The following is a 26,110-nucleotide window of genomic DNA, read 5'->3' as shown; positions in this document are numbered from 1 at the left end:
TCAAGCTGTAGTTCCCACCCCAATACAGTTACTGCCCCTAAAACTACTGTCACTAATCAAGCTGTAGTTCCCACCCCAATACAGTTACTACCCCTAAAACTACTGTCTCTAATCAAGCTGTAGTTCCCACCCCAATACAGTTACTGCCCCTAAAACTACTGTCACTAATCAAGCTGTAGTTCCCACCCCAATACAGTTACTGCCCCTAAAACTACTGTCACCAATCAAACTGTAGTTTCTACCTCCATGCATTTCCTTCCCTCAAACCTCTACTGTCAATAAAACTGTATTCCCCCAATGCAGTTTCTGCGCCCAAAAGCACTGCTGTCCCTCAAACTGTAGTTCCCGCCCACCAGTGCATTTTCTGCCCCCAAAACACCTGTCACCAATCAAGTTGTAGTTCTGACCCCTAATACAGTTCCTGCTCTTAAAACCCCTGTCACCAATCAAGTTGTAGTCCTGACCCCTAATGCAGTTCCTGCTCTTAAAACCCTGATTACCAATTAATATTTAGTTCTCACCACAATGTAGTTTCCAAAACCCCTGTGACCAGTCAAACTGTAGTTCCCTCCCACATAGTTACTGCCCCCAAACCCACTGCTGTCAGTCAATCCGTAGTTCCTACCCCCAGTGCAGTTCCTGCTTCCAAAACTACTGCTGTCAGTCAAACTCTAGTTCCTACCCCCATGCAGTTCCTGCCCCACATACAATCCTTACTGTCACTTGTGATTACTCTAGGGTTTGTGCCCAATCCTACTTAGTTAAATCCCCCTCCTCATTACTTATCCACAGCATGGCAGTGGAGTTGCCTGTTCAGACAGTACTGCTGTGTGTAAATGGAGTCTAATTGTAGTAGTTAAAGAAATGTATTCAGTATGTAGACTGAATGGAATGTTCTCCAAATTTTTATCTAAACAATTTTAAGATTGCTGCATATTTTTCTTGTGCCTGTGTTGAATGTCCAGTTGTCTCTGTGTTGTAGTATGATGGACTGGGGGAGGTGGGAATGTTGTTTTGGTTATGGTACCTGGGCTGGAGTTTGTGTGTTTGTGTGTAGGTGTGTGTTTGTGTCTAGGTGTGTTTGGGTACACTGACTTCTGTGTGGGTGTTTTTTTATTTCTTGTGTTTTTTGCACCCAGTGTCAACATTAAAGTTTCTGTAGTGGAGCTGTGCAACTGCACAATTTCATAGACATACTTAAATATACATCACTGCGACTTTACAATGGCACTTGGAATTCTGGGAAATCTCCTTTGTATTGCAGTGCTTGGAATAAAAGCATGACCTATGTTGTACCTAAGGAAGAAATGCTGATTCTTTAGACTGTCTGTGGAATGTCAAAAAAAAAAAAAAAATGCTGTTTGCAATGACGCGAAGAGAGACACGGCTTATTCAGCTCCTGTCCATTAATGCAGAGACGGACAAAAAATTTGTGACGCTGAAAGGTCAGGCAGAGAGGAAAAAGCAGCGGATATCATAATCTGCCAAAATACCCAAATTTAAAAGTGCAGTTTTGTGAGTACATTGTGAGGATTGCGTGAGTGTGTAGTGGTCAAGGTCTGAATTATGATCCCTCCTTTTTAAGGGTCCAAGCTTTTTAGCCTGAAACATATCGATTTTTTTTAATCTTTTCTTTTGTCTTCTCTTTTAGCTCTTCTCTTTTCTCCCATTGTCCTGATTTCTTATCATGTTTTTATCAGAATTTAGCAAATAAAGATGCAGAATCCCATCTACTACTTGGATAACTGAGTAAATTCCAGCTATGTTAGTGGTGACTCTGCATCACACATTTCGGCACAAATAAAATGGCTTATTTTTAAGCCATTATTTACCAGGCTCATTGCCTTTTGCCAGGTGAAAGCCTAAATAACAGTGTATTTGTGCCTTATTATATTTTAAGCTAATATATATTTGTAATATATATAAAACAAGTCCAAATTCATAGTATTTTCCAACCATATTTGTGAGGATTGTGTATAATTAAATTTTGCATATTATATGCATATTTAATTTTGCACAATCTTCACAAATTTGGTTGGAAAATACTACGAAGTTAGATTTGTTTCATTTTCTAGCAGAATAAATCGCGCAGGTCAATGCTACCGAAGTGGAGCTTGGTTTTATTTAAGTTTCCGAAAGTCTAATAAAGCTTGAGGTTCATTGACTTGGGGTTTGTTTGTCGAAAGTACAGAAAAGATTTAACCTTCAATCACATTTCATCAGCCATTTGTCATGTTTCATTTTAGATGATTATAACTAAATTCGCCACATTGACTGGCCATTCCATAGCAAAACTGGACTGTTGGTGGTACTAGATATACAGAGTCCAAAGTTTACATTCCTACTTGTTTTTTTTTTTTTTTTCTTCCACCGACTTGTTTGGTTTAGCTTGATTCTTGCCTCACATGAATCTTTGGATTATGCCCTGTTCAACTTAAAATTGGACTAAGACAACTGAACACTATTTATCAGATCTATCACTCTGATTGTGTAAGGGCTTTTTTCTTAAATAAGTAATGCTTGGACCCCAGCGATTGCTATATATTTATTTTATTTCTTAATCTCAATTTGTGGTATTTATGGTCCTATATATTTATATTGAATCAAAAATGAAATCAGTTCTTTTCACAAATGTTAAAGTTCTCTATTGATATTTCTATACATACTGTTATTTTCAGTGTGGTCATTTTTTTCTGTTTTTTTTTTTTTATTATTATTTTTAATTTTTTTTTTTTCTTTCCCCCCTTTGGTTCTTCCCCATTACCCAGTCGAGTGACTTCAGTGACATCACTAACTGGCCTACTCCTGGAGAAATAGCCAATAAGGAGGTGAGAAAAATGTTCTATGTTTATTGAGAAAATAACTGTTGCTGTGACTCCAAAATGTCAAGTTTTCTCCATGTTTACAAATTTGTTTGTAATTTAAGATATTATATTGTGTATTTTATATTGCTTCTTACTATACAAGTGCTGTAAAACCCCAGGCGGTGAAATCTATTGTGCGCTTCTTCAGAGAAACTAAACTGCTGCTCATGCTGCATCAGAGGGCATCGTAACACACTCAGAGGAGGATATCTGCCCCCTTCCACATTCATAAACTCGCAGAAGCTTTCGAATGGTTAGAGTTACTGTGATCGATGAGAGAGAGAGAGAGAGAGACACACGTCTCTCCCACCCGCAAAGCACAGCCACTTTTGCTCCTGTGAGCCTTATTAATTTTTCCGTCTCGTTTTGTAGAATGACAGACTAACGCATTACACGCTTTCATTCCACTTAATCGAGATTTAATAATGTGTCAGGAACAGCTGTTATATCACACTATTATTATTACTATCTTCCTCAATTACCCGAGAACTGTGACGCCACTGAGAACTGAAGTGGTTTTATTCACACTGTCTGACTGCTTTAGGCTGTGTTTCATGTCATGCATACATCGTTACACACTTAGGCTTTATTAAGTGCTCAGGTTGGGTAAATGTTAGCCTTTAACTATAGCCGCAGGAACCCAGTGATGGACTATTAAAAAGATCCTTTTTCTCAATTTGCACAGTAGCGTCTGAAGTCTGAGCGCTGTGTGGTTTTGCTGTGGAATCCTACTGGTTCTGACACGTTTTATTTATACAGTTTGCTAGTTTTTTTTTTTTTTTTTTTTTTTTTGTTCAGCGGCCTCTAGAAATTTCATGGAACTGATCAAAAATATATGAAATGTGTTAGTGGTATTTTGAGATCTAACAAACAAGCATATTGTATTATTATAATTCAAAGATAACACAAAAGGAGGTTTTTTTAAAACATCAATAAACCAAGCGTCATGTTTAGCACCTCTCTTGCCTTACACATTAGTGATGCCAACACGCAAATAACAGCATTGAGCCTAATTGATATCTAAGTAATGTCTAATTGATGACTAATGTCTTATTAGGTTTGTAGAGACATGTTCGAGAGATCTTCATCCACTCCTCTAAGCAAAATATTTCAAGCTGATTTATTATCTTAGATTGTGCTGTGGAATTTCTTCTTCATTTCTAGCCACAGGTTTTCAGTAGGGTTCAAATGCAGAGGCTGAGAAACGTTTGAGTTGATTTGGAAGCCTGTTTGGTATATCATCTGGTTATAAGCTCTATGGTCCGGTCTGAACCTCTTGGCATAGGCAACCAGAATTGCCAGCCACAGAATAGCTGCAAAGCAATGACTCACCTTCATATTTGACACTAGGGTATCAGGAGCTTTTACTTGCATGCAGTCTGCTTTGTTTTGCCAAACAAGCTGATGATGGTTATATAAAATCTTACCCCAACACACAATGCCTGTACATGCAGTATTAATGACCCTTCAGGCTCTGAATCTCTTATTTTGAACCAGGATGGGCTTTACAATAGTCGATTATATATCAGTTATTACTGATAAAGGACAGACGGCAAGTGTTTAAAAATAATTATTTATACTTTTTAAACCGATATATACATTTGCTAGCAAGCTGATTGACCTTTTGGTCATTCGCTCTGTTATCATTCTTCAATTCACCATAACATTGTTCTGTAGCAGATCAGATCCATCATTGCTTAATTAATCAAATCGCATCACAACAAAGGTGAGGTTTACTTCCCAGTATATACCCACATTACTTAACGGCTTATGCATTTTTTAGATCTATTACCTGTGTGCTGGTTGGTAGCCATGTTTTTCCGTTCCCGGGGTTGAGAGCAAATGCAGAATGACTTGAGCTTGTTTGCGTTTATTTAAAATATTCCTTTTGGGTGTCAGTAATTACAGTACATTTAGAAGAAAATAGTATTACTTAAAACGTAAAACTTTTTGCCGGCAAGTAATTCATCTCTGAATTATTCATGAGCAGCTCCCAGATTGATATTAGACTGGTGGCCAGTATAAAGAAAATCCAGTTTTCCTGTATAAACATTTTCGCTAAATTGTGCAATGAAGATTTTCAGTTATTTCTGACTCTAGTGACATGGTTAACTTCAGTGATTGGTGGATTAATTGTTTGCGTCCCTCACGTTATTCCTCCAGCAGCAGCAGAACGCACTGAATGCACAGGGTCAGAAAGTCCCAGCCGGGCGACGAGAGAGAAGGAGGGAGCGTGGAGGAGAGAAGAGAGAGAAGGAGAGCGGTAGTGATGGGAGCGACAGTAAAGAGAACAGGGAGGCACAGCAGGAGACGCATCTAACCGCCGAGCTGGAGAAAGAGACCGGGAAAGACACTCAGAGCAGCGTCCCCCGCAGGAGAGGTGAGACTCTGCACCTACGCTCATGAACCTGTTCAGTCATCTGATGTATGTAAGAGTTATACGTTAAAATTGACACATTTCCTTAGTTATTAAGCATTTCCTTTGTTCTAGTATGTTATATATAATCTATAATCTGTTATACATCAGTTTTGGATTTCTGGATTTTGATAGGTCAGAAGGTGAACTTTTAGTGAGGACATGTTAATGCACTCATTCAAACACAAGGACTCATACAGCACACTCTAAACTAAAATAACTACAAAAAAGACTAAAAAATACGGATTTAAAACACTGTGCAGAGTAAAAAAAATGACTTGTTATTGTCTTGCTTGTAAGCAGTGTTTAAGAGACATGTAGCTTCGAAGTTTATCAGCACAGGAGAGTCTCCAGGGCAGAGGTCTCTGTTTTCACTGTAAAATGACCAGCTGTGTCTTTCAAGAGAATGAAATTTGTGAGGCTGGTAGAGAAATGTCTATTTATTACGATAATAACAAGTGAGAACACAAACTTTCCCCCAGACATCCACGTCTTTATATCTAATTATATCTATTACATTCACATTAAAATGTGTAAACGTTACTTTCATTAATAAATTGGACATTGATGAAAACAAGCGCCAGTGAATTTATTCAGCATTCGCAAATGTTAATGTTAATTTTAGTGCTTTTATTGACTCTTTATTACATTCTTTTTTTTTTCATTTTTGATGTGGACATGACTCAATGTCAGGGGATTTATCTGTTCTGGAGCTAAAAAATAACTCAGTTTTATTCTCATCACGAAGCACGACCGAATTCAAATGAATTAAAAGTCACTGAACTTGATTCCTTTCTTTAATGTTGTGTGTAACTTGGGAAGATACTCAGTGATTTGGGAACTAATGCCTTATTTCGTGAACTGAGGAGTGAGAATAGGTTACAAATGACACAAATCTTTACAGCTGCTATGAGAACAAGCTGTACGAGGACATGTAACCATATTTGTACTTAGTTATGATCACAAAGTTGAAATTTCTCCTAGTCCTGCATTTAACTCTCAATCCTGAAAGCTCCTGTTTATTTCAGTATTGATCTATTGAGGGTGAGGACATGGAGAGCTTCTGTCACTATATTTGAGGCTGTGCTGGGTGAGCAGAGGGGGATGTGACGAGTATCGTGTTGCATCAAACTGTGTAACAGAGCCTTAGGGTTAGGTCATGCTGTTGAGCAGGACAGCAATGGTGCTGTGGCCAAAATGTACACTTAACATACAAGAGACTTTCTTTCATTCAGTCTTTCATTGTTTTAGTTAATCTTCTGTTGTCCAAAATAATTGAAAAAGTCTAAGGGGGGTGTGGTAGTGAACACAGCTTGTGTGTGTTGCTTATTTCTTTTTCTGTGTGTGTGTTGTTTGTGCAGGTTTCAGGAGGGATTTCAATGAAGAGACATCAAGCGTTCGCAGCGAGGGTAGCAGCGTCCGTGGTGGCCTCCGGGGACGGGGCAAAAGTCGTGGCAGGGGTAGAGGTCGCGGACGAGGTATCCACATGGCCGTTGTGGCAAAGACTATATACTGAGCTCTTACTATACTACAATATATTTATTTTAAAAGGGGGTTTAAAGGGATTGAAGGTTCTGTACAAGCAATTATTGTATTTTTATTCAATTTTTTCTACAGCAAGTGTGAAAAACCTGGTGCTAAAATCTATATACTAATCCATATGCTTTCAAACCGGATCATTCATTTGCACCTCGGAACATTTTTCCTCGTATATCTTAATGTTTTTGTCTCGGTGAAAAAAATGTTCCTCCAACAAACATCTGTTAATCTTTTTTTTTTTTTTTTGGCAAACACATAGTGCTTAGAGAGATAAGCACACAAACATGCGACTGAAAAAAGGTCCAAAGTCTTCTGGGTACTTCCTAGAACTAAATCGAGCACAATAAAAGTCATTTAATGAATTTGTAAGAGTCATTTAATGAATTTATAAACACAAAAAAACACTAAAACAAAACTCCTCTTTTCCCACACCTGTGTGAAAGCACAAAAGTACGATTGTTCCTGAAATGTACCTTATATACAGTATTTACCAATCAGTGTATATATATATATATATATATATATATATATATATATATATATATATATATATATATATATATATTTATTATAAATTGTTTACAGTGTTTAGGCATGTGCAAAAAGAAACCCTGTATCTCTAGTGTTTAATGTTAAGAAATGGCTAATTATTGTAAATCTGCTCCCCAGGGCGTTTTGACTACTCCCACAGTTATCGGGAATCCTACGCCGATGGTTCCGCCATGGCTGCAGAGTTCGGGACCAACATGATGTATTTCTATGACGACGGGAACCGAGTACAGATGTACACCATCGAGGAGAGTCTGCTCAAGGAGTATATTAAGCGCCAGATGTAAGCTTACCTCCCGCTGTTCTTATTCCCGGGCTCTCTTTTAAGTTCTGCAGTGTCCTTGTAATAGATTTAAAATCTAAAGGTTAACTACACACACACACTCACACACACACACACACACACACAAATACATATATACTCGTTTACATTGGCATGGTGTGTTAAAGAATAGCCACCAGTAGGTGGAGCTCTGATTGCATCAGGGAGAGGAAAGGCAACGCATGGCTAGGGTCAGGTGTGTGTGTGTGTGTCTGTGTCCTATATTTAGAATTACTGCCTAAGGTGGAATTGTAAATGATCTGGGAATGAAACCCAGAGTGTGTGTGTGTGCACACATATGTGTGCATATATGTGTGTGTGTGTATGTGTGTGTCCAAAGATGTATTTTTGTGAATCAGGGTGTGGGAGTAAGAGAGAAGAAATGGTGTGTGGAGGTGTGTGTGTGTGAGCAATTTTATGGAAATGAAAATAGGAGTCAAGAGTTTTCCCAGTTCATAATCTCTTGTGTGCATTAGTGTGTCAGTGTGTGAGTTTCTTTGCATGTTTTTCCTACTCTGTGTGTGTGTGTGCTGTAATTTTATTGAGTAAGCTCAGTCATGCTTGCTGCACTGTCTACTGAAGCCCTACTGGGAGGACACACACACACACACACACAGAGACCACATACTGGTCTGGAATCAGTTCTTTCTGTTGCTTACATAATTGTGGTTTAAAGGGCTGGTCCAGGATCAGTAGGGAGTGAATCTCTGGTCAGAGCTGCTCTTAAACTGTGGCCAAGTTCAAGTATGAGACGAGGGGGAGAGCCAGGCGAGTGACTGGAGAGAAAAACAGCAAAATATACCATGAAAGAAGCAAGAGGACATGACTGTTGCAGACAGTTTATAATATATTTATTATCGAAAATCTGGCATGCATTTAAAACAGTAAGAGATGTCATAAAACAAGAAGGTTTTATTAGAAACTATTTCCGGTACAGTACATTTAAAGTCACCTTATAGCTTGATTTGAAGGCCAGATTTGTTTAAAATAATAAATTGTTTACTTTAGGCACAGAATAAACAGACAACAGGAAAAAGCGCTGATGCTCAAGACTAGCTAGAGTTTAAAATTGATTTTTTGAATGATATTTAGAGATTTAATATTTAAATGAAGTATTACCAATAATGCCATTGTTTGTTTATGTTTAGGAACAAATAAATAATGCATATTTTAAAATAGGAAGCAGGAAAGATGTATTTTATAAAATGGACAAAATTAGCTGTACGGTTGTTGCTGTGTTCAAGCAGTAACACACAATGCAACAAGTGAGTGTACATGTAATCCAGTCTGCATAGCCGTCTGTCTATCATCCATCCATCCATCCATCTAAATATCTGCCTACATATTTGTTTCATTTGTGCCATAATAAATATCACATAGTGTCTATATACCAATTTCTCTGTCCATCCATTTATAGGTTTAAGTTGTAGGTTATATCTGTTTACAAGAATATATTAATACATATTTCATGTTTTTCACTTATTTGGGCAAAATCACTGCAGTGTATCTTCACACTTTGATTAGTCTGCACTATTAAATGAAATCCTTTTATGCACTTGACAAAAAAGAACAGCTTTGGGTGGATTTAAACAATGAAACTGGACCGCAAGAAACCAGCTCATGAAAGACATGATCTGTAAAACTTTGGAACATGCATTGTGCTCTCCATAACTCTGCTGCCATGAAGTAAATCAACCTCTTAGGGTACATGGGCGTGTGACTTGCCTTATAAAGTTAGCCAAGTAAACGTATTGGAATGTTGGGTGGGGATCCTGATGTTTCTTCCAAAAAAGTTGCCTATCCTGTCTCACTTAATCCTTTTTCAATCTTTTATTCTGCAGTGCATGCAGGTAGTAGCAGAAGAAACTGCTGTGAAGCAAAATAATAATTTTTTGATAGAGACTACAGCAGAAGTGATGGATTAAGGAAATGTTAGGCACAAGTACAGAATTTTTTTTAGGAACTGAAGTTTTAGCCATAATTTGGATAAAGAAATCGATCTCATCTAACATTTATTTCTTCTCAGCGATGATCTCATTCCTTAAGTGTTTACAGCTTCATTGTAATCCCTGTTAGTCATCCTCAGAGGCTCCACCTACAGCCCTCCGTGTGATATAAACCTCATGCATTTTTCTGGCTACAAGCTTCAGAAACTTGAAGTTTGTAATCTGACCTGATTGATGCTCTGTACCTCCTTCTGTGCTAACTAACAGAAGTTTCTGGAATCTAGTCTTCATTTTTTATTTTTAAGAGGCTGTGGGGAAAAGGTGGGGAGAGGCTCACGAGTGTAAATCCTCTGTACTGTACAGTTTGCTATTGTTTCTCTGCAGTGTGTCAGTTATACAGAGGTATCAGTCAGGCAGGTTGGAGCCTGAGAATAATGAGTGTAGTCTAGTTTAATAGCCTCGGGGAGTGGGTGTGAAGTAGACAAGTTTTTACAGGGCTTCTTGTTGCCTACTTTTATATGTGCAAATCAAATGGTATCATGCTGACCACCACTGGTACCTTTAGCTTTGTATACAGTAGGTGCCAGAGATCTGGGTTTATTAAAAAGAAATACAACATTTTACTCAGTTGCTAATTATTCTTGAATTATCTATTATTTATATGTGAGATGAGATTCGGATACATTTAAATATTGTGCATGTGCTTATATTTGGGTATGTTGTTCACACGCTGGCCTCTTACGCACAGTAACACATTCTGTTAAACACCTTAATCCGTAATAACCTGATTTACCTGAATAAATCAGTGTGTGTTTGGAGTAGTGTTTATAGTGTAAATTGAGTAGTGTTTATATATGTGGGGGTTTTTTTAATTACAGAAGAGTCCTGGAATTTTTTCCAGGAAATATTTTGTTAGAAACTGCACTGTGCAAGGTATTTTAGTACATATTTCTGTGTATAACTGAACAAATATGCAATAACAATGCTATCACGACCACAAAAAAGAAGTTCTATATTGGTCTTATCTCTCGTTAAAAACTCTCAGTATTAAATTTGCATTGCCCTTTGCTATTGTTGCTATTTAATTTATTCAGTGTGTTTGCAAATGAATTAAAGTTTTGCATTATTTGTTTGTTCTTGAAGCGAGTACTACTTCAGCCTGCACAACCTGGAACGGGATTTCTTCCTGAGGAGAAAGATGGACGCTAAGGGCTTCCTGCCCATCTCTCTCATCGCCGGTTTCCGCCGCATCCAAGCTCTCACCACCGACGTCAGTCTCATCATCGAGGTGACCTTTTTCATATATAATATGACAGATGTTTATTTATATTTAAGAGCATATTGCAAAACAGGATTTCTCTTGGCTATACTTCTATTGGCAGTGGTAAAGGCTTCAGAGTTCCTTATGATTGAGAAGGCATCAGGTTTTATCTGTATGTTTTAGCACTCAGCTCAGAAGTCCTTCTGCTTAGACCAGCATGTGAGCCTTCTTCAGCTTCTTGTGAAAGAGTTCTTGCGTTCTAATCGTGTATGTATTCGTGTTTTCAGGCAATGAAAAGCAGTGACGTAGTGGAGCTTGTCGATGAACGGATTCGGAGAAAGGACGATCCGGAGCGCTGGCCGATCCCCGGGCCGCCTGCCAACTCCTCACACACAGACTTCAGCCAGCTCATTCATTGTCCTGAGTTTGTCCCGGGACAGACCTTCACCTCACTCACTGCAGGTACTGAATTCTTCTGGTGCTTTTGGTACAGCTGAATATTTTTATGTTCCTGCATTTGTGCATACAGGTATTAAACATAACAGCATAATTATGTCTTAAATAGCATCAATTAGCAATAGCAATTTATAGCAATATTCTAGCAGTCCATAATCAATATAACAATATAATAATCCATATGCCTTAATAATAATTAACATAGCAAGTGCTTACTAATTATTATAAGCTGTATAATGCTTTGGTAATTTTTTAATAATACATTTACAGCTACTCATGAGTATACCACATATAGCAGCAATAAATAAATGTAATACAATAAATGTAATAATTCTGAAATAAATTTCTTTCTAAATTATAGCAAGCATCCTCAGTAATAGCAGTCCTGACTGCATTATAACCCAGTGATCTTCATTATTACTGTTATTCAGTTGAGTTTGATGCGGAACTCTGATATGAGTCTCTCCGAAGTGTTTCGGTATTAATTTCAGCAAAGTACATGCTCACAAAAACACACAGTGTTTAGTTTTATCCGCTCTTACACACCTCATTAAACTCTTTGTGCTTACCAAGTCATCTGTAACCTGACCCAGCTGTGTTGCTGTAAAGATAAAATACAGTACAATACACACACGTACACAAATCACCTCAGCTAACCTCTTCCTCCTCCGTTTCAGTTTCAACTTCCCCGGTCAATCAGACCACAGTCGAACCTCCTCCCGCCACAAACGGCCAATTAAACGACAGCTCTGATACTGACACCAAACCGCAGTCTGACGAGTCGTCCGCGGTCGAGTCGAAAAGTGTGTCCAGCTCGGATGAGAGGACCACCGAGGGGCTGTCCAGCAGTGTGCCTGATCCGGAGAACCAGTGGGTTCAGGTGGAGAAGCGGCATAGAAACACCTCCGGGAAAAACAAGGTAAAGGTCTGAAGATGTACACAAGCACTTCGACGGAAGAGTAAAGCTCATCTCCTGTCAGTTTTTTTGCATGCAAATTGAAGTAGATTATGTCAGAAATAAGATTTCTCACCTAATGGTTACCTGTCTTGTATACATTTTCTGAAGTGGGAATTGCAAAGGAGTTGAATTTTCATTAAGCCTGTTCTCTGATTTTCATGCTCCAAAAATGATTAAGTAACAGTGATGGCTCAGTGGTTAAGGCATTGGATAGTGATTGGAAGGCTGTAAGTTCAAATACTAGGGCCACCAATCTGCCACTGTTTAAGGGCAAGGCCCTTAAGCGTCAAGTCGCTCTGGATAAGGGCTAAAAATATAATAAAAAAAAAAAGTATTTATTTAAACTCTTACATCAACTTACTTACCAAATGTTACTAATTAAATCACCAGCAATACTACAACCACTTTCATTTCTCCGTTAAGTGGAGAAATTATCTAATTAATTTACATCATTTCACTCCTCCACCTTTTAACATGGCTAAATCTGATGCTATGTTTCTGTCTATTGCTTTTCATTTTAATTCTACTACTGTCTCTTCATTTCTCTTTTTTTTCCATTTCATTGCTCCCTTCCTCCTATGCTTTCTCAGCCATCTGAAACCCTTCCTCACCATCCTCCTCCTTCCTCTAAGTCTGAGCCTTCTGTCTTAACAGTTAAGTATTCTTGCTCTCTTTTTCTGCCTTTTTTTTTTTTTTCATTCATGAAAGTTTTTGTTAGAATTCTATTTTGAATAGTAATAATAATTTTGAAAAGTAGTAATAATAATAATAGGGATTATTATTATTATTATTATTATTATTATTATTATTATTATTATTATATAACAGAAGCCTCCATATTTTACAGATATTCTCTGTCAGATGACTAACAAGCAATTTGTTCCTTCTTCTGTTCTATTTGTTTTCCACTGCAGCTGCAGATGGAGGATATGATGAACACCATGATAAAATTTATCACACATAAACAGTCAAATGTTTTTTCATTTTATTTATTTATTTATTTATTTAGGAGCTTGGCATGTTTGTTCACTGAAATGCTAAGAGCGAAAACTTCAGTTAAGAATGTTTAAAGATATTTTTTTTTGGGGTCAGTGGTTAATTCTATACATTTTATTTTGTTGTCTTAATTTTAATATTAATACTAAAACAAATAAAAAAAAAAAAACCCTTTAATGAATATTTCTGTCAGGACTTCTAATGTAGTGTAAACATAATACAAACCTCTTAATTTTATACAAAATTGTATTATTTAATATATTTCTAATTATTTAATATAAATTTAAATAAAATTGTGCAGAATGTTTGTCCCTCCTTTCTGAAATAAATAATTAATTATTAAAACATCACTAATAATGCTATTGTTTTGCTTTGTGATGTTTTTGTCTTTGTAAAGTATAAATTTATTCAGGAAATATCCGGATATGATATTTTTACACTATTGTCCATCTCTGTCTGTTTCTATATCTCCTTTCTATATTTACCTTTAAAAAGTTTTTAGTCTATTTTCATTATCTGTATTTATTATTCGGATGCCTAGTTTTTAATGGCTGCTGATGTAATCCAGTCCTCAGCTGAGCTATGTTAAGTCATTAAGTTAAATAAAACCATGTTACTTACATAACAAATCACACTTACCAAACTTGGTTGACTGGAAGGCAAGAAATTAGATTGTTTGCTCCTAATTATACTTGTATGAAGAAGAAAAAAGTCTAGCACTGGTGAACTTGTCTTGATTTTGACTCACCGGCTGTCATCAGGTTAAAGCCGTCTTAAAAGCTTTAAAGTTGCAGCTTTAAACCCTTGGTAAATTATTATATCAGCACATTGGTGCTTCTAAAGTACATATCCTCTTAACTGCTTGGAATATGTATTGATCAGAGCAAATCCTGACAGTTCCCTTTATATCCATCGTAATGTATTACTGTTTAGAGTTTGTTAAAAGTTTGTTTTTATCATCAAATTCATGTAGAAAATGCTCCTTTGCTCAGGAACGCTCAACACCGGCCCAGACAAATCAACAACCCGAGGCTGACCAGGAGGAACTCGACTTCCTGTTTGACGAAGAGATCGAACAGCTTGCGGCACCTCGCAAGAACACCTTTACCGATTGGTCAGACGACGATTCGGACGGCGAGCTGGATGACAGCGATGTGAACAAGATCCTGATCGTCACGCAGACGCCACCGCACCTGCGCAAGCACCCGGGCGGCGACCGCACAGGCAACCACATCTCCCGTGCCAAAATCACCGCCGAGCTCGCTAAAGCCATCAACGACGGTCTCTACTACTATGAGCAGGACCTGTGGACGGGGGACGAGAATCAGCTGGATGGTACCAACATTAAGGTAATTACAGGGAGGTATTGTAGTGCGGTTTCAGGTGAGGCATAATATTAAAAAGTCAGGTTCAAGTAAAACAACAGAACTTACACTTTGAAGCAGACCTGCTCATGACTAAATTGCTTATTCCACTAAAATGGACTTTTTTCCAGTGAGGCTCTGGCTTTAGTGATCCACAGGGCCATATTCACACTCCAGAGATGAGCACTGAGAAGTGCTAAATTTGCGCTGAATCATAGCTCCACATTGCTAATTATAATTTATTCCTTGCAGCGTCTCTGGATCTCAGTTGGCGTATCACTCTTTACATATCCTTTACAGGGGGCCAGTCTGTCAGGGCTCCCAAAATGCATCTGTTCTTAAAATAAACCCACATTTCTCACCACCGCTGCTTGACAGCAGTGCTTTTGACCTTGGAGTAGTGCAGAGAGCTTTCCAGGGTAAATGACTAATTATTGGCACACAACTAAGTCTACTGAGACAAACTTTATGGTGGTTGAGTGATCTGTTTCTTTGTTTTTTTTGTTTTTTTTTGCGATGATACTGCCAGAAAAAATCCATTTGGATAATGGGTAATAATTACATTAAATTCAGCCTAAATGAGATGGATTTTTAAAAAAAATCACTATATTAGTTATCTTCATTTATATTGCTGAATTATAACTTTTATTTTGATGGGAAAGTTTAGTAGCTGCTGCCTTACATCGCTGTATCTACACTCTGTACATACTCTTTATCTGTGTTTATTTTTCCTTTTGGTATTTTTTATCATGCCTGTATTTATCTTGGACATGGACATGGTGAGGAAAAGTAAAGAAAGAAACTAAAACTGTACATGAAGGGCAATCACCAGGATAAACAAAAAAAAATTCACATTTTGTCACATTGAAAGACTAAAAGCAGGAAAGAGCTGTTCGTTTTGATGAACTCACTCGTATATTTGTCCTGTTGGTATTATTTTGAAACACTATGGACTATAAGATCTGTTTAATTAACTGTCTGAAAGCATATGGTGAAAGCAGCAACACTCCCAGATGACCTTGTTATTTTTAACCAGGTGAAATCTTGCACTTGTTCCAGTATGGGATTTTTCACACCTGTTCTAAATGTAAAATATTGCTTCAAAACAAGATTATGGGAGAGAAAAAGATGCATTGTCTGCTAAAAGGGATTGTTTAATTAAATATAGCCTAAAACAAAGTTAGCTTGTCCTCCTCAGAACCTTTAATTTGGTAAATACTAATGCCTACATGTGTGATATTGTTTTCCATTGCTAGGAGGTGGAGAACTTTAAGAAGCTCAACATGATCAGCCAAGATGAGTTTGAGACTTTGACCCCGAAATTACCCATTGACCCCAACCAGGAAGTGCCACCCCCTCCCCCTTGCCAAGGTACCTGCCCTCTGTTTATGTACCTGATATAGATCTTATCAGTACCTATTAAACAAGGAGTTTGTCGTAAATTAATTGATTAGCTAATGTAACTTAAGTATAGACAATTATGATGTGCTAAATTAATTGCATAATAATATACATACTGTTCTATATGATGTGATTAAAGTTAATTATATTCTAAACCTGAAACTTCATTCATTGATCTTCATTATTTTATGAAACGTACACTATCATATATTTCAGCCTCACATTGTTACGTATAATGCTTCTTTTGTTTGTTTGTTTGCTTCTATATTTTCTCTTCAGTTATATTTTTGTTTATTTCTCTTGTCTGTTTGCTTTAGATGAGCCTAGCTTGGCACACTCTCTGCCCACTAACGTCCCAGAATCCCCTAGTGCTCCCCGGACCCCTCGTACCCCACGCACACCTGGTCGGCAAGACCCGAACAAAACACCACGCTTCTATCCCGTTATGAAGGACAGCGGAAGCATTGACGGACAGGTACGGACATGGTTTGCCTTCTAATGCTCTTTTTTTTTCTTCTTCTTTGCATTATCAGCAACATATGCAATGGGATCCAATATATTTAATATTTGCAGATGTTTATATGTATGAGAAATTATAGATTGTGCAGATTCTGATATTCTGTACATCAAATTAGATGGTGTGTGAGTCAGAAATCTGAAGTAAAATTAAATAGTTTTTTTTATTTCTGTTATATTACTAATGTTACTTACTTTGCACTTTATGAATGTGAACTGGCTGTGCTCTTATCCTCCTTGTAGTTATATCAATTTTTCTGAATAAATTATAGACTAGAGAAGAGACTGTGGTTTTTTTTTAAGGGTGTAATTATTTATTGATTTAGTGAATGCTTTGAATTTTCCTGAAATGCTGATCATGTACGTTCTGTTTTACGCTCTATTGATAGCACACTGTTGATGTATGTGTGAGCATAAATATAAAAAGGAAGATGATGATGTGTCATTGTTGTGTGTCCTGTCTGTTTTAGACTCCCAGGAAGAGGAAAACACGCCACAGCTCCAACCCTCCACTGGAAAGTCATGTAGGCTGGGTGATGGACTCTCGTGAACACAGGCCACGCACTAGCTCCATCAGGTTAGACTGGAAACACACACACACCGGTCACTGAGAATAAAGAAATAAATCCAGTATTTTTATGTTATAAAAAATAATCCCTGTCTATCTCTGGGTCTTTCTGTCTTTCTTTCTGTCTAAGCAGTAGTTCAAATGCTTCTCCATCGGAGGGCGCTCCCCTGCAGTCAGCCAGTTATGGCTGCACCCCTCAGTCTCTGCCTAAGTTCTGGCACCCGTCCCACGAGCTGCTCCAAGAGAACGGCTTCACCCAGCAGGTTTATCACAAGTACCGCCGAAGGTGTCTCAATGGTACACACTTTTCTATAGTGATCCTTTACATAATAATGCAGAAATATTGTCTGCTTTCACTACTAAATTCTGGTAATGTGAATTAGTCAGTGTTACAATGAAAGCACCAGTGGCACAGATTCTGATTTTTACCCAGTTTACATCTGCTTTAATCTGTTTTCTTCTAATCTGATTGGTTGTTTGGTTTATTTGTAGAGAGGAAACGGTTGGGAGTGGGTCAGTCGCAGGAGATGAACACACTCTTCAGGTTCTGGTCCTTCTTCCTCAGAGACAATTTCAACAGGAAAATGTATGAAGAGTTCAAGCAGTATGCATTGGAGGATGCCAAAGAAAACTACAGGTTGGTACTCATCAAGCAGGGGCCAGATTTAGGAGAAGGTTGTTTAGCTTAGTGTTGAGAGGTTAAAAACCAAATGTTTGGTATGCAGGAAAGATTTATGTGATCATAAAATGGGTTGGGTTGCTAAAGTACAATTGAAAGCCAGTGTATTGATTGCTGAATTGGTTGAGAGTCAAGTGTCTGCATACTATACCATGGCTACTGACCTCCGGGTGTTATGGAGGGTCACCTGTGGGTGTTTTCATACTGATCTGCAGATGTTTTGATACTAACCCGCAGGTGTTTGGATACTGTCCTTTAGATGTTTCAATACTGACCTGCAGGTGTTGCGCATACTGACCTGCAGGTGTTGCGCATACTGACCTGCAGGTGTTGCGCATACTGACCTAGAGGTTTGGATACTGAACTGCATTTGTTTTTGGATACTGAACTGCAGGTGTCTGAACTTTAAAATTGGTGTTTGAGTACTGCACTACATGCGTTTACATACAAGGAAATCCAAGTGCATGGATACTATCTAGCAGGTGTTTTAATACTGAACTGCTGGTATTTGCATACAGGTAACCTACTTGATTGGATACTGACCAGCAGGGTGTTTGAATACAGAACAACTGCTGTTTGCATACAAACTTCAAAATGTCCTCATTGAATTGAACGCATTGTCTCAATGAATGAGACACAGAGTGATCATTATGGCAAAGACATGCCCTGTCATTTCTGCTGTTGTTGTTGAGTGGGTCAGTTATAAGCCTTTCTGAGCTATCACATGACCACTCTAGGAACACTCTGCTTTGGACATGTATATCATTCAGATTTGGCCAGTCTGACCAGACCCCAAAGTCAGCAGATTGGGTGTCCAGTTTCACACTGGGCTCTAACTCCCCTCCTAATAGCACCTTGCATCTCTTTAAATCCAAAAACAGAGAGGAGTGACATTGATCACTGTCTCTTCTCACTGGGGGTGAAAAATAATGTCACGTGTCAGTGATTGTTCAGTCCAAACCATTTTCTCACAAAGCTCACTGTTTTGTTATTCATTTCCCTTACTGCATTCTGATGAATATGTACTTTGGAAAATAGGATGTTGTGCTTTAGACAGTTCAGTTTGTCAAATGGCTTCTAGCTTTAGGTATGAGGGCAGTTATCAAGCAGTTATCTGGATGTAAATGCAGATTAGATTTTGTTCATGAAGAGAGCGCACACGCATTTGTGTTGCAGGTGTAAATAAAGAGGGTGTGGCAGGTTTGGAATGGTACCATCAATTCCCTTCTGCTCCTTCTCTCATACAGGGCAGAGCGCACACACACACACAAAACCTTGGGAAATATCACACCTTCTGCAGCATTCCTCTTGAGGCACATACTAGGTACAGTGTTGAACACATCCATGGGCTGAGCTTAGAGAGAAAGAGAAACAGAAAGACAGAGCGATAAGGACTGCAGGTGAAAAATAAAAGCTTGGAAGGAGCCTGGCATAAACGTTGGCTAGTTTTGCAGGGCAGCTTGACACAGGTATTTGTTAAACAGGTCACGCTGGTTGTTGTAATACTAATCACAATGTGGACTAAGGAGGTGTGTGTATCCGTGTGTGTGTGTGTGGGAGCAGCAGCTACTCGCTGCAAGCTGAGTCTTGCAGAGAAACTTTCACACACCTATGTTTTTATGCACCAACACACATGACCGCTTTTCTGTAACATGCCATGCATGCTACATGGCAGCACGCCTCATGCCTATATCCTTTTGTAATGTTAAACACACCTTTGCTGTTTTGTAATGCCACACAACACTTGTTTTAATACCTGTTCCTGTTTGTAAAGCCTCTCTTCTCATTTTTTATAACACTTTGTTTGTCTTTTATTTTTGGCACACTTGTGCCCTTCTATAACACTGGAATGCATACCTATGCTGTGTGGTTTTCTGTAATACCACACAGTACACCTGTGCCCATTTTCAGCACCTCTGCCCTTGCCTGTGCTCTTGCATAACCAGCCTCACATGTGTTCTGTTTAAAGTGTCTTACAGTCTTTACCTGTTCTCTGCTTTAACTATTTTCAGTTGTGCTTCACTTGACCTGCCATCACCTGTGATCTTCAAAACTGTTATCACATGTGCACGTCATTATCTGTCCTCACATGTGCACGTCATTATCTGTCCTCACATGTGCACTTCATTATCTGTCCTCACATGTGCACGTCATTATCTGTCCTCACATGTGCACGTCATTATCTGTCCTCACATGTGCACTTCATTATCTGTCCTCACATGTGCACGTCATTATCTGTCCTCACATGTGCACGTCATTATCTGTCCTCACATGTGCACTTCATTATCTGTCCTCACATGTGCACGTCATTATCTGTCCTCACATGTGCACGTCATTATCTGTCCTCACATGTGCACTTCATTATCTGTCCTCACATGTGCACTTCATTATCTGTCCTCACATGTGCTCTTCTGCCACCAGCCTCTCCTGTGCTCTTCTTTAACTTTTCTCACCTGTGCACTTCATTATCTGTCCTCACATGTGCTCTTCTGTCACCAGCCTCTCCTGTGCTCTTCTTTAACTTTTCTCACCTGTGCACTTCATTATCTGTCCTCACATGTGCACTTCATTATCTGTCCTCACATGTGCACTTCATTATCTGTCCTCACATGTGCACTTCATTATCTGTCCTCACATGTGCTCTTCTGTCACCAGCCTCTCCTGTGCTCTTCTTTAACTTTTCTCACCTGTGCACTTCATTATCTGTCCTCACATGTGCTCTTCTTTAACTGTTCTCACCCTGCTCTTCTTTAACTGTCCTCACCTTTGCTCTTCTGTCACCAGCCTCACCTTTGCTCTTCTGTCATCAGCCTTACCTGTGCTTCTTCCTTAACTGTCCTCACATTTGCTGTTCTTTAACTGTCCTCACCTTTGCTCTTCTGTCATCAGCCTCACCTGTGCTCATTTGTCACCAGCCTCACCTGTGCTCTTCCTTAACTGTCCTCACCATCCACTTTTTTTAAAACTGTTCTTTAACTGTCCTCACCTGTGCCACCTACCTCACCTGTACTCTTCTTTAACTATCATCGTCTGTGCTCTTCATTAAATAGTTTCCTTCATGCTTTTCTGAACCTTACCTGTGCTGTACTTCAACTGTCCTTACTTTTCCTGACCTGGTATAGTGTTCACCTGTACAGTTTGCCTCTATGCTCTTTTTTTTAAAATTTTTTTAACCCGAGCTGTGTGTCCCTCTGCAGGTATGGACTGGAATGCCTCTTCCGCTTTTACAGTTACGGTTTGGAGAAGAGGTTCAGACCTGACATCTTCAAGGACTTTCAGGAGGAAACTTTGCACGACTACGAGAAAGGTAAATGGCACAACAGGGCTGATATTTTGTGACGGATCTCAAGTCAAGTCAAGAAGCTTTTATTGTCATTTGGACCATATATAGCTGATGCAGTACCTAAATAAATTTCATTACAATGTTATTACAAAACTTAAATATGCTCCCAGCTTTGTTCTGATCTGTTAGAAGACTGTAGATGCATCATCTTTGGAGCTGATCTATAACCTACATCAGGAATCTAACATAACTTGCAGGAAGCCACCAGTGTGTTGAAGAATTTTGCTGGACAATTGCTGTTTGAATATACATGCAACCAGGCTGCTACAGAGCTCTGATGTTATATTTATGCACCAGGATGTTATTTAAGCTGCTCTTGCCACGTTATCAAGTGGTGATCTTTATTTTAGTTTACTCATGCAGTTTTGTAGCATGCAGTTGTAACATTGTTAGAGAATTGCAAAAAGAGTGACATGAAGGAGTTATTAATGCTTAATGTATTTATGAAATGAACAGAGAGCTGTTATTGACATGTTAAAGTTAACGGGGAAAAGTACGACAGGTTAGCATTTCTGTCAGATTGTGTCTTGTAAAAATTTAAGTACACACACATTTGCATGTATCTTCATTCATTATTTGTGAAAATGTGTGTATTATGCACAAATCATTAATACTTGTATCTATGTTGTGTGTATAGGTCAGCTGTATGGTCTGGAAAAGTTCTGGGCTTTCCTGAAGTACTCAAGGATTAAAGGCCAAGTTATTGACCCCAAGCTGCAGGAGCACCTCCGCAAATTCAGGAGCATAGATGACTTCAGAGTGGAGGTGTGTGTGTGAACCAGTGACTGAGACTGATTCTCTACGTGGATGACTGGCTGTATTTGACTTACTGGGCATGCTTTAGTGACTGTGTGAGTGACTGACTGAATGAGTGAATGATTGACTTACTGACTAACTGACAGTGTGAGTGAGTGACTGACATTCTGATTGACTGATGATGTGAGTGACTGACTGAGTAATACTCAGTAAGTGACTGACACTGGCTGACTAACACTGACTGAGTGACACTGTGAGTGACTGACAGTGTGAGTGACTGACTGTGTCTGACTGACAGTGTGACTGACTGACTGGAAGTGTAAGTAACTTACTGACTGTGTGAGTGAGTGAGTGACTGACTGACAGTGTAAGTAACTGACTGACTGAAAGTGTGAGTGACAGTGTATCTGACTGAATGACAGTGTGAGTGAGTGACAGTGTATCTGACTGAATGACAGTGTGAGTGAGTGACAGTGTATCTGAGTGACAGTGTATCTGAGTGACAGTGTATCTGACTGACAGTGTATCTGACTGACAGTGTATCTGACTGACAGTGTGAGTGAGTGACTGACTGTCACTGACTGTAAGTAACTGACTGACTGACGGTGTGAGTGACTGACTGACGGTGTGAGTGAGTGACTGACAGTGTAAGTGAGTGACTGACAGTGTAAGTGAGTGACTGACAGTGTAAGTGACTGACTGACTGACAGTGTGAGTGACTGACTGACTGACAGTGTGAGTGACTGACTGACTGACAGTGTGAGTGACTGACTGACTGACAGTGCGAGTGACTGACTGACTGACAGTGCGAGTGACTGACTGACAGTGCGAGTGACTGACTGACTGACTGACAGACAGTGTGACTGACTGACAGACAGTGTGACTGACTGACAGACAGTGTGACTGACTGACAGACAGTGTGACTGACTGACAGACAGTGTGACTGACTGACAGTGCGAGTGAGTGACTGACTGACAGTGCGAGTGAGTGACTGACTGACAGTGCGAGTGACTGACTGACTGACAGTGCGAGTGACTGACTGACTGACAGTGCGAGTGACTGACTGACTGACAGTGCGAGTGACTGACTGACAGTGCGAGTGACTGACTGACTGACAGTGTGAGTGAGTGATTGACAGTGTGAGTGACTGACTGACTGACAGTGAGAGTGACTGACTGACAGTGCGAGTGACTGACAGTGAGAGTGACTGACTGACTGACAGTGAGAGTGACTGACTGACTGACAGTGAGAGTGACTGACTGACTGACAGTGCGAGTGACTGACTGACAGTGTGAGTGACTGACTGACTGACAGTGTGAGTGACTGACTGACTGACAGTGTGAGTGACTGACAGTGCGAGTGAGTGACTGACAGTGCGAGTGAGTGACTGACAGTGCGAGTGACTGACTGACTGACAGTGCGAGTGACTGACTGACAGTGCGAGTGACTGACTGACAGTGCGAGTGACTGACTGACAGTGCGAGTGACTGACAGTGCGAGTGACTGACAGTGCGAGTGACTGACTGACAGTGTGATTGACTGACAGTGTGACTGACTGACAGTGCGAGTGACTGACTGACAGTGCGAGTGACTGACAGTGCGAGTGATTGACTGACAGTGCGAGTGATTGACTGACAGTATGAGTGACTGACAGTGTGAGTGAGTGACTGACAGTGTAAGTGACTGAATGACTGAGTGGGTGACTGACAGTTTGAGTGACTGAGTGAGTGAGTGACTGACAGTGTGAGTGACTGACTATCTGACAGTGTGAGTGACTGACAGTGTAACTGACTGAGATTGTGTGACTGTGTGAGTAAGTAATTTTGTTACTGACTCACTGACTGACAGTGTGAGTAACTGACTGTGGGAGTGTGCTTCTGTGATAAGAATGAAGTTTTCTTTTCTTGTATATGCATTATTTATAACAATCATTTCATCCACTATGACCCTGTACAGTATTCTAGATTAGAATTTGATTTGCAAATGAGTGGGTGAAAATCTAAACCACACACTTCTGTCTCAGCCACCAATGGGCGAGGAGCAGGGGGGCAGGAGACGGAGACACTCGTCCTCTGGAGGGGACGAAGGCAGACGCAAACGATACAACTCCACCTCGTCTTCATCATCAAAACAAGCCCCACCCACCAAGGCTTCCAAAGAGCCTGCTGCTGAAGGGGAAGCCAAGACAGATTCAATCAATCGGTCAGCTTCTCCAGCAAACACTAAACCCGTTTCGGCTGGTCATGGGCCAGCAAATGGCAAAACGACCTCAACTAATCAAGGGGCTGTTGCGGGGCTGGCCAAATCGGCTGCAGCCAATCAGAAAGCGACTGCCAAGAGCACCACAGTCAATGAAGCGACCTCAGCCACGAAGAACGTGAAGAAGAATCCACAATCTGAAATGGCTAGCAAAACCAAAGATGCACATCCGCCAAACTAAATGAATCTTGAGAGATTGATATTTTTCCATCTTACATGAAAAGGGCTATTTTAAGGCCTTGACCGTAAATTTCTTCTACGAGTAAATGAGCCAAACCGTTACAAGTGAAGCTTGAGTGTTAAACCATCAGGGCTTAACTGATTTCACTACGTTAAGTATCAATCCGAATATCGTATTCGTCTATTTAGCAGAAGTAGCTTTTTTTGGCTCATGGTTGGTTTGAACAGTTATTCAGTTTTAAATAGGCACAATTGGTGGACTGAAAATCATTAGAGTCAAAAACCATTCTGCTGTCAAGTTTACGAACGCTGCATCGAGTGTAGTTTGTGGACAATGTATTTCTGTGTTGAATGTAAATTTCTGTTTTATCTTCTGGGGTGCCTTACATTTCAAAGTTTTTACCCTAATTATATCAGGAAATATATTACCGACATTATTTTATTTCAGTGGTGTCATAACTTTCGTGTGCGCCTGATCATAATGACGTGATCACAGATCCGATCTATGACGAAGAAAATATGCGGAAGCGTACTTGTTTTATTTGAGGAAAAAGAAACAAACGTAAGTAGATTACACAGATTATATAACATTGTAATACTCCTTTACATTTGAGATGGCAATAACATGACGACAAAAATGACACTAGTTGTAGTTTATTGGTGCATAGTGTTTGGGATTGACTGTGAAATGAGTGTTATGGGGGAAAATAAAACATCAGTATCCTGCACAAAGGCCAAGCTAGTGCGCGATTTGTTATAATAAATAAACGTTTTGGATACAAGAACGTAGGATCCTTTAATCTTCTGTTTTAACAGATATAACAAACTTTGATTTATTTTTTTTGGCTTAAATTAGAATTATGTCTCTGTACTTGAAGTTTTATTTTCTAAGTATTTTTATTGCTTTAAAAAAAGAAAGGAGTTTTATATTCCAGGAAAAAAAATGTTTTACATTCTATTGGAGAAGGGATTTTTTTTTCTCTCAATTTTGAGTGATTTTATTTGATTTTAATCATATTTTTATTGCTTATTTGGATAATGCAGCTATATTAATAGAAATATAAACTGTACATAAAAATGATGAGGAATTGCTTATGAGTTGGTTGATTTTAATTTTTATTGAGCTGTATTATTGTAGTATTGTTTTGCGTGCGCTGGTGTGTTCGTATGCATGTCAGGTTCCTATTTTTTTCCTCTTTTTTTTGCCTACAAATTGTACCATGTAAAAAAAATGCATATATTAAAAAAAATATTAAAATCTGTTTATAAAAACCCCAAAACTTGTTGTGTCGATTTAAAGTGATTTTTGAATAACGTGCTTACTGGGATTTTGTAATATGTATTATTGCTGCATTAATGTGCTATTGGATTTAAAACTTGCATATCAATGTTCCTTCAAGTCATAATTACAAGTAGAAGCTTTGGAAAGGTGATTAATACCAGAGTTTCTGACTTTACTTATACTAACCTTTACTCTGTACTAGTCCTGGGGGAAGAAAGGATGGTTTCAGTGATGGGGTCATTGTTTATTCTTCTAAATACAACTCCCTTTCAGCCGTCAGAGATCGTTCTAGAGAATCACTCGCACGTCTAACCCATGGGTGCCTTATGTTCATTATGTTCATTAAGGGAAAATGTTAAAAAAGTTGCAGCTGGCTAGCAAGAAAACTGCCAGTGATATAAAGTGGTTATAATGTCAGCTACTTAGAAGGATAAGGAATAGTTTTCATGTTTGGT

General features: G+C 39.0%; 1 protein-coding gene across 3 annotated transcripts in view; it reads left to right on the top strand.

Annotated features, from left to right (window-relative positions):
• The window catches only part of larp1b (La ribonucleoprotein 1B), a 46,214-nt gene extending 20,567 nt beyond the window's left edge, over positions 1–25,647 (top strand). The window contains exons 3-19 of one of the 3 annotated variants that reach the window (XM_058399557.1): positions 2,769–2,828; positions 5,031–5,244; positions 6,642–6,758; positions 7,489–7,651; positions 10,780–10,924; positions 11,185–11,359; positions 12,031–12,272; positions 12,902–12,964; positions 14,300–14,656; positions 15,928–16,042; positions 16,390–16,547; positions 17,059–17,165; positions 17,290–17,453; positions 17,649–17,793; positions 21,033–21,142; positions 21,816–21,943; positions 23,958–25,647. In XM_058399557.1, the coding sequence (XP_058255540.1) occupies positions 2,769–2,828; positions 5,031–5,244; positions 6,642–6,758; positions 7,489–7,651; positions 10,780–10,924; positions 11,185–11,359; positions 12,031–12,272; positions 12,902–12,964; positions 14,300–14,656; positions 15,928–16,042; positions 16,390–16,547; positions 17,059–17,165; positions 17,290–17,453; positions 17,649–17,793; positions 21,033–21,142; positions 21,816–21,943; positions 23,958–24,374 (2,880 nt within the window). In that variant the 3' untranslated portion in view covers positions 24,375–25,647. Of the gene's footprint in view, positions 1–2,768; positions 2,829–5,027; positions 5,245–6,641; positions 6,759–7,488; positions 7,652–10,779; positions 10,925–11,184; positions 11,360–12,030; positions 12,273–12,901; positions 12,965–14,299; positions 14,657–15,927; positions 16,043–16,389; positions 16,548–17,058; positions 17,166–17,289; positions 17,454–17,648; positions 17,794–21,032; positions 21,143–21,815; positions 21,944–23,957 lie in introns of all 3 variants that reach the window. The other 2 variants (XM_058399556.1, XM_058399558.1) reach the window with 2 other exon arrangements.
• Positions 25,648–26,110: the final 463 nt, after the last annotated feature.

This window comes from Hemibagrus wyckioides, linkage group LG09 (assembly GCF_019097595.1).
Source record: "Hemibagrus wyckioides isolate EC202008001 linkage group LG09, SWU_Hwy_1.0, whole genome shotgun sequence".
In the NCBI taxonomy this organism is placed as follows: domain Eukaryota; kingdom Metazoa; phylum Chordata; class Actinopteri; order Siluriformes; family Bagridae; genus Hemibagrus; species Hemibagrus wyckioides.
The sequence above is the reverse complement of the archived record's forward strand: the minus strand, read 5'-3'. Positions and strand labels throughout refer to the sequence as shown.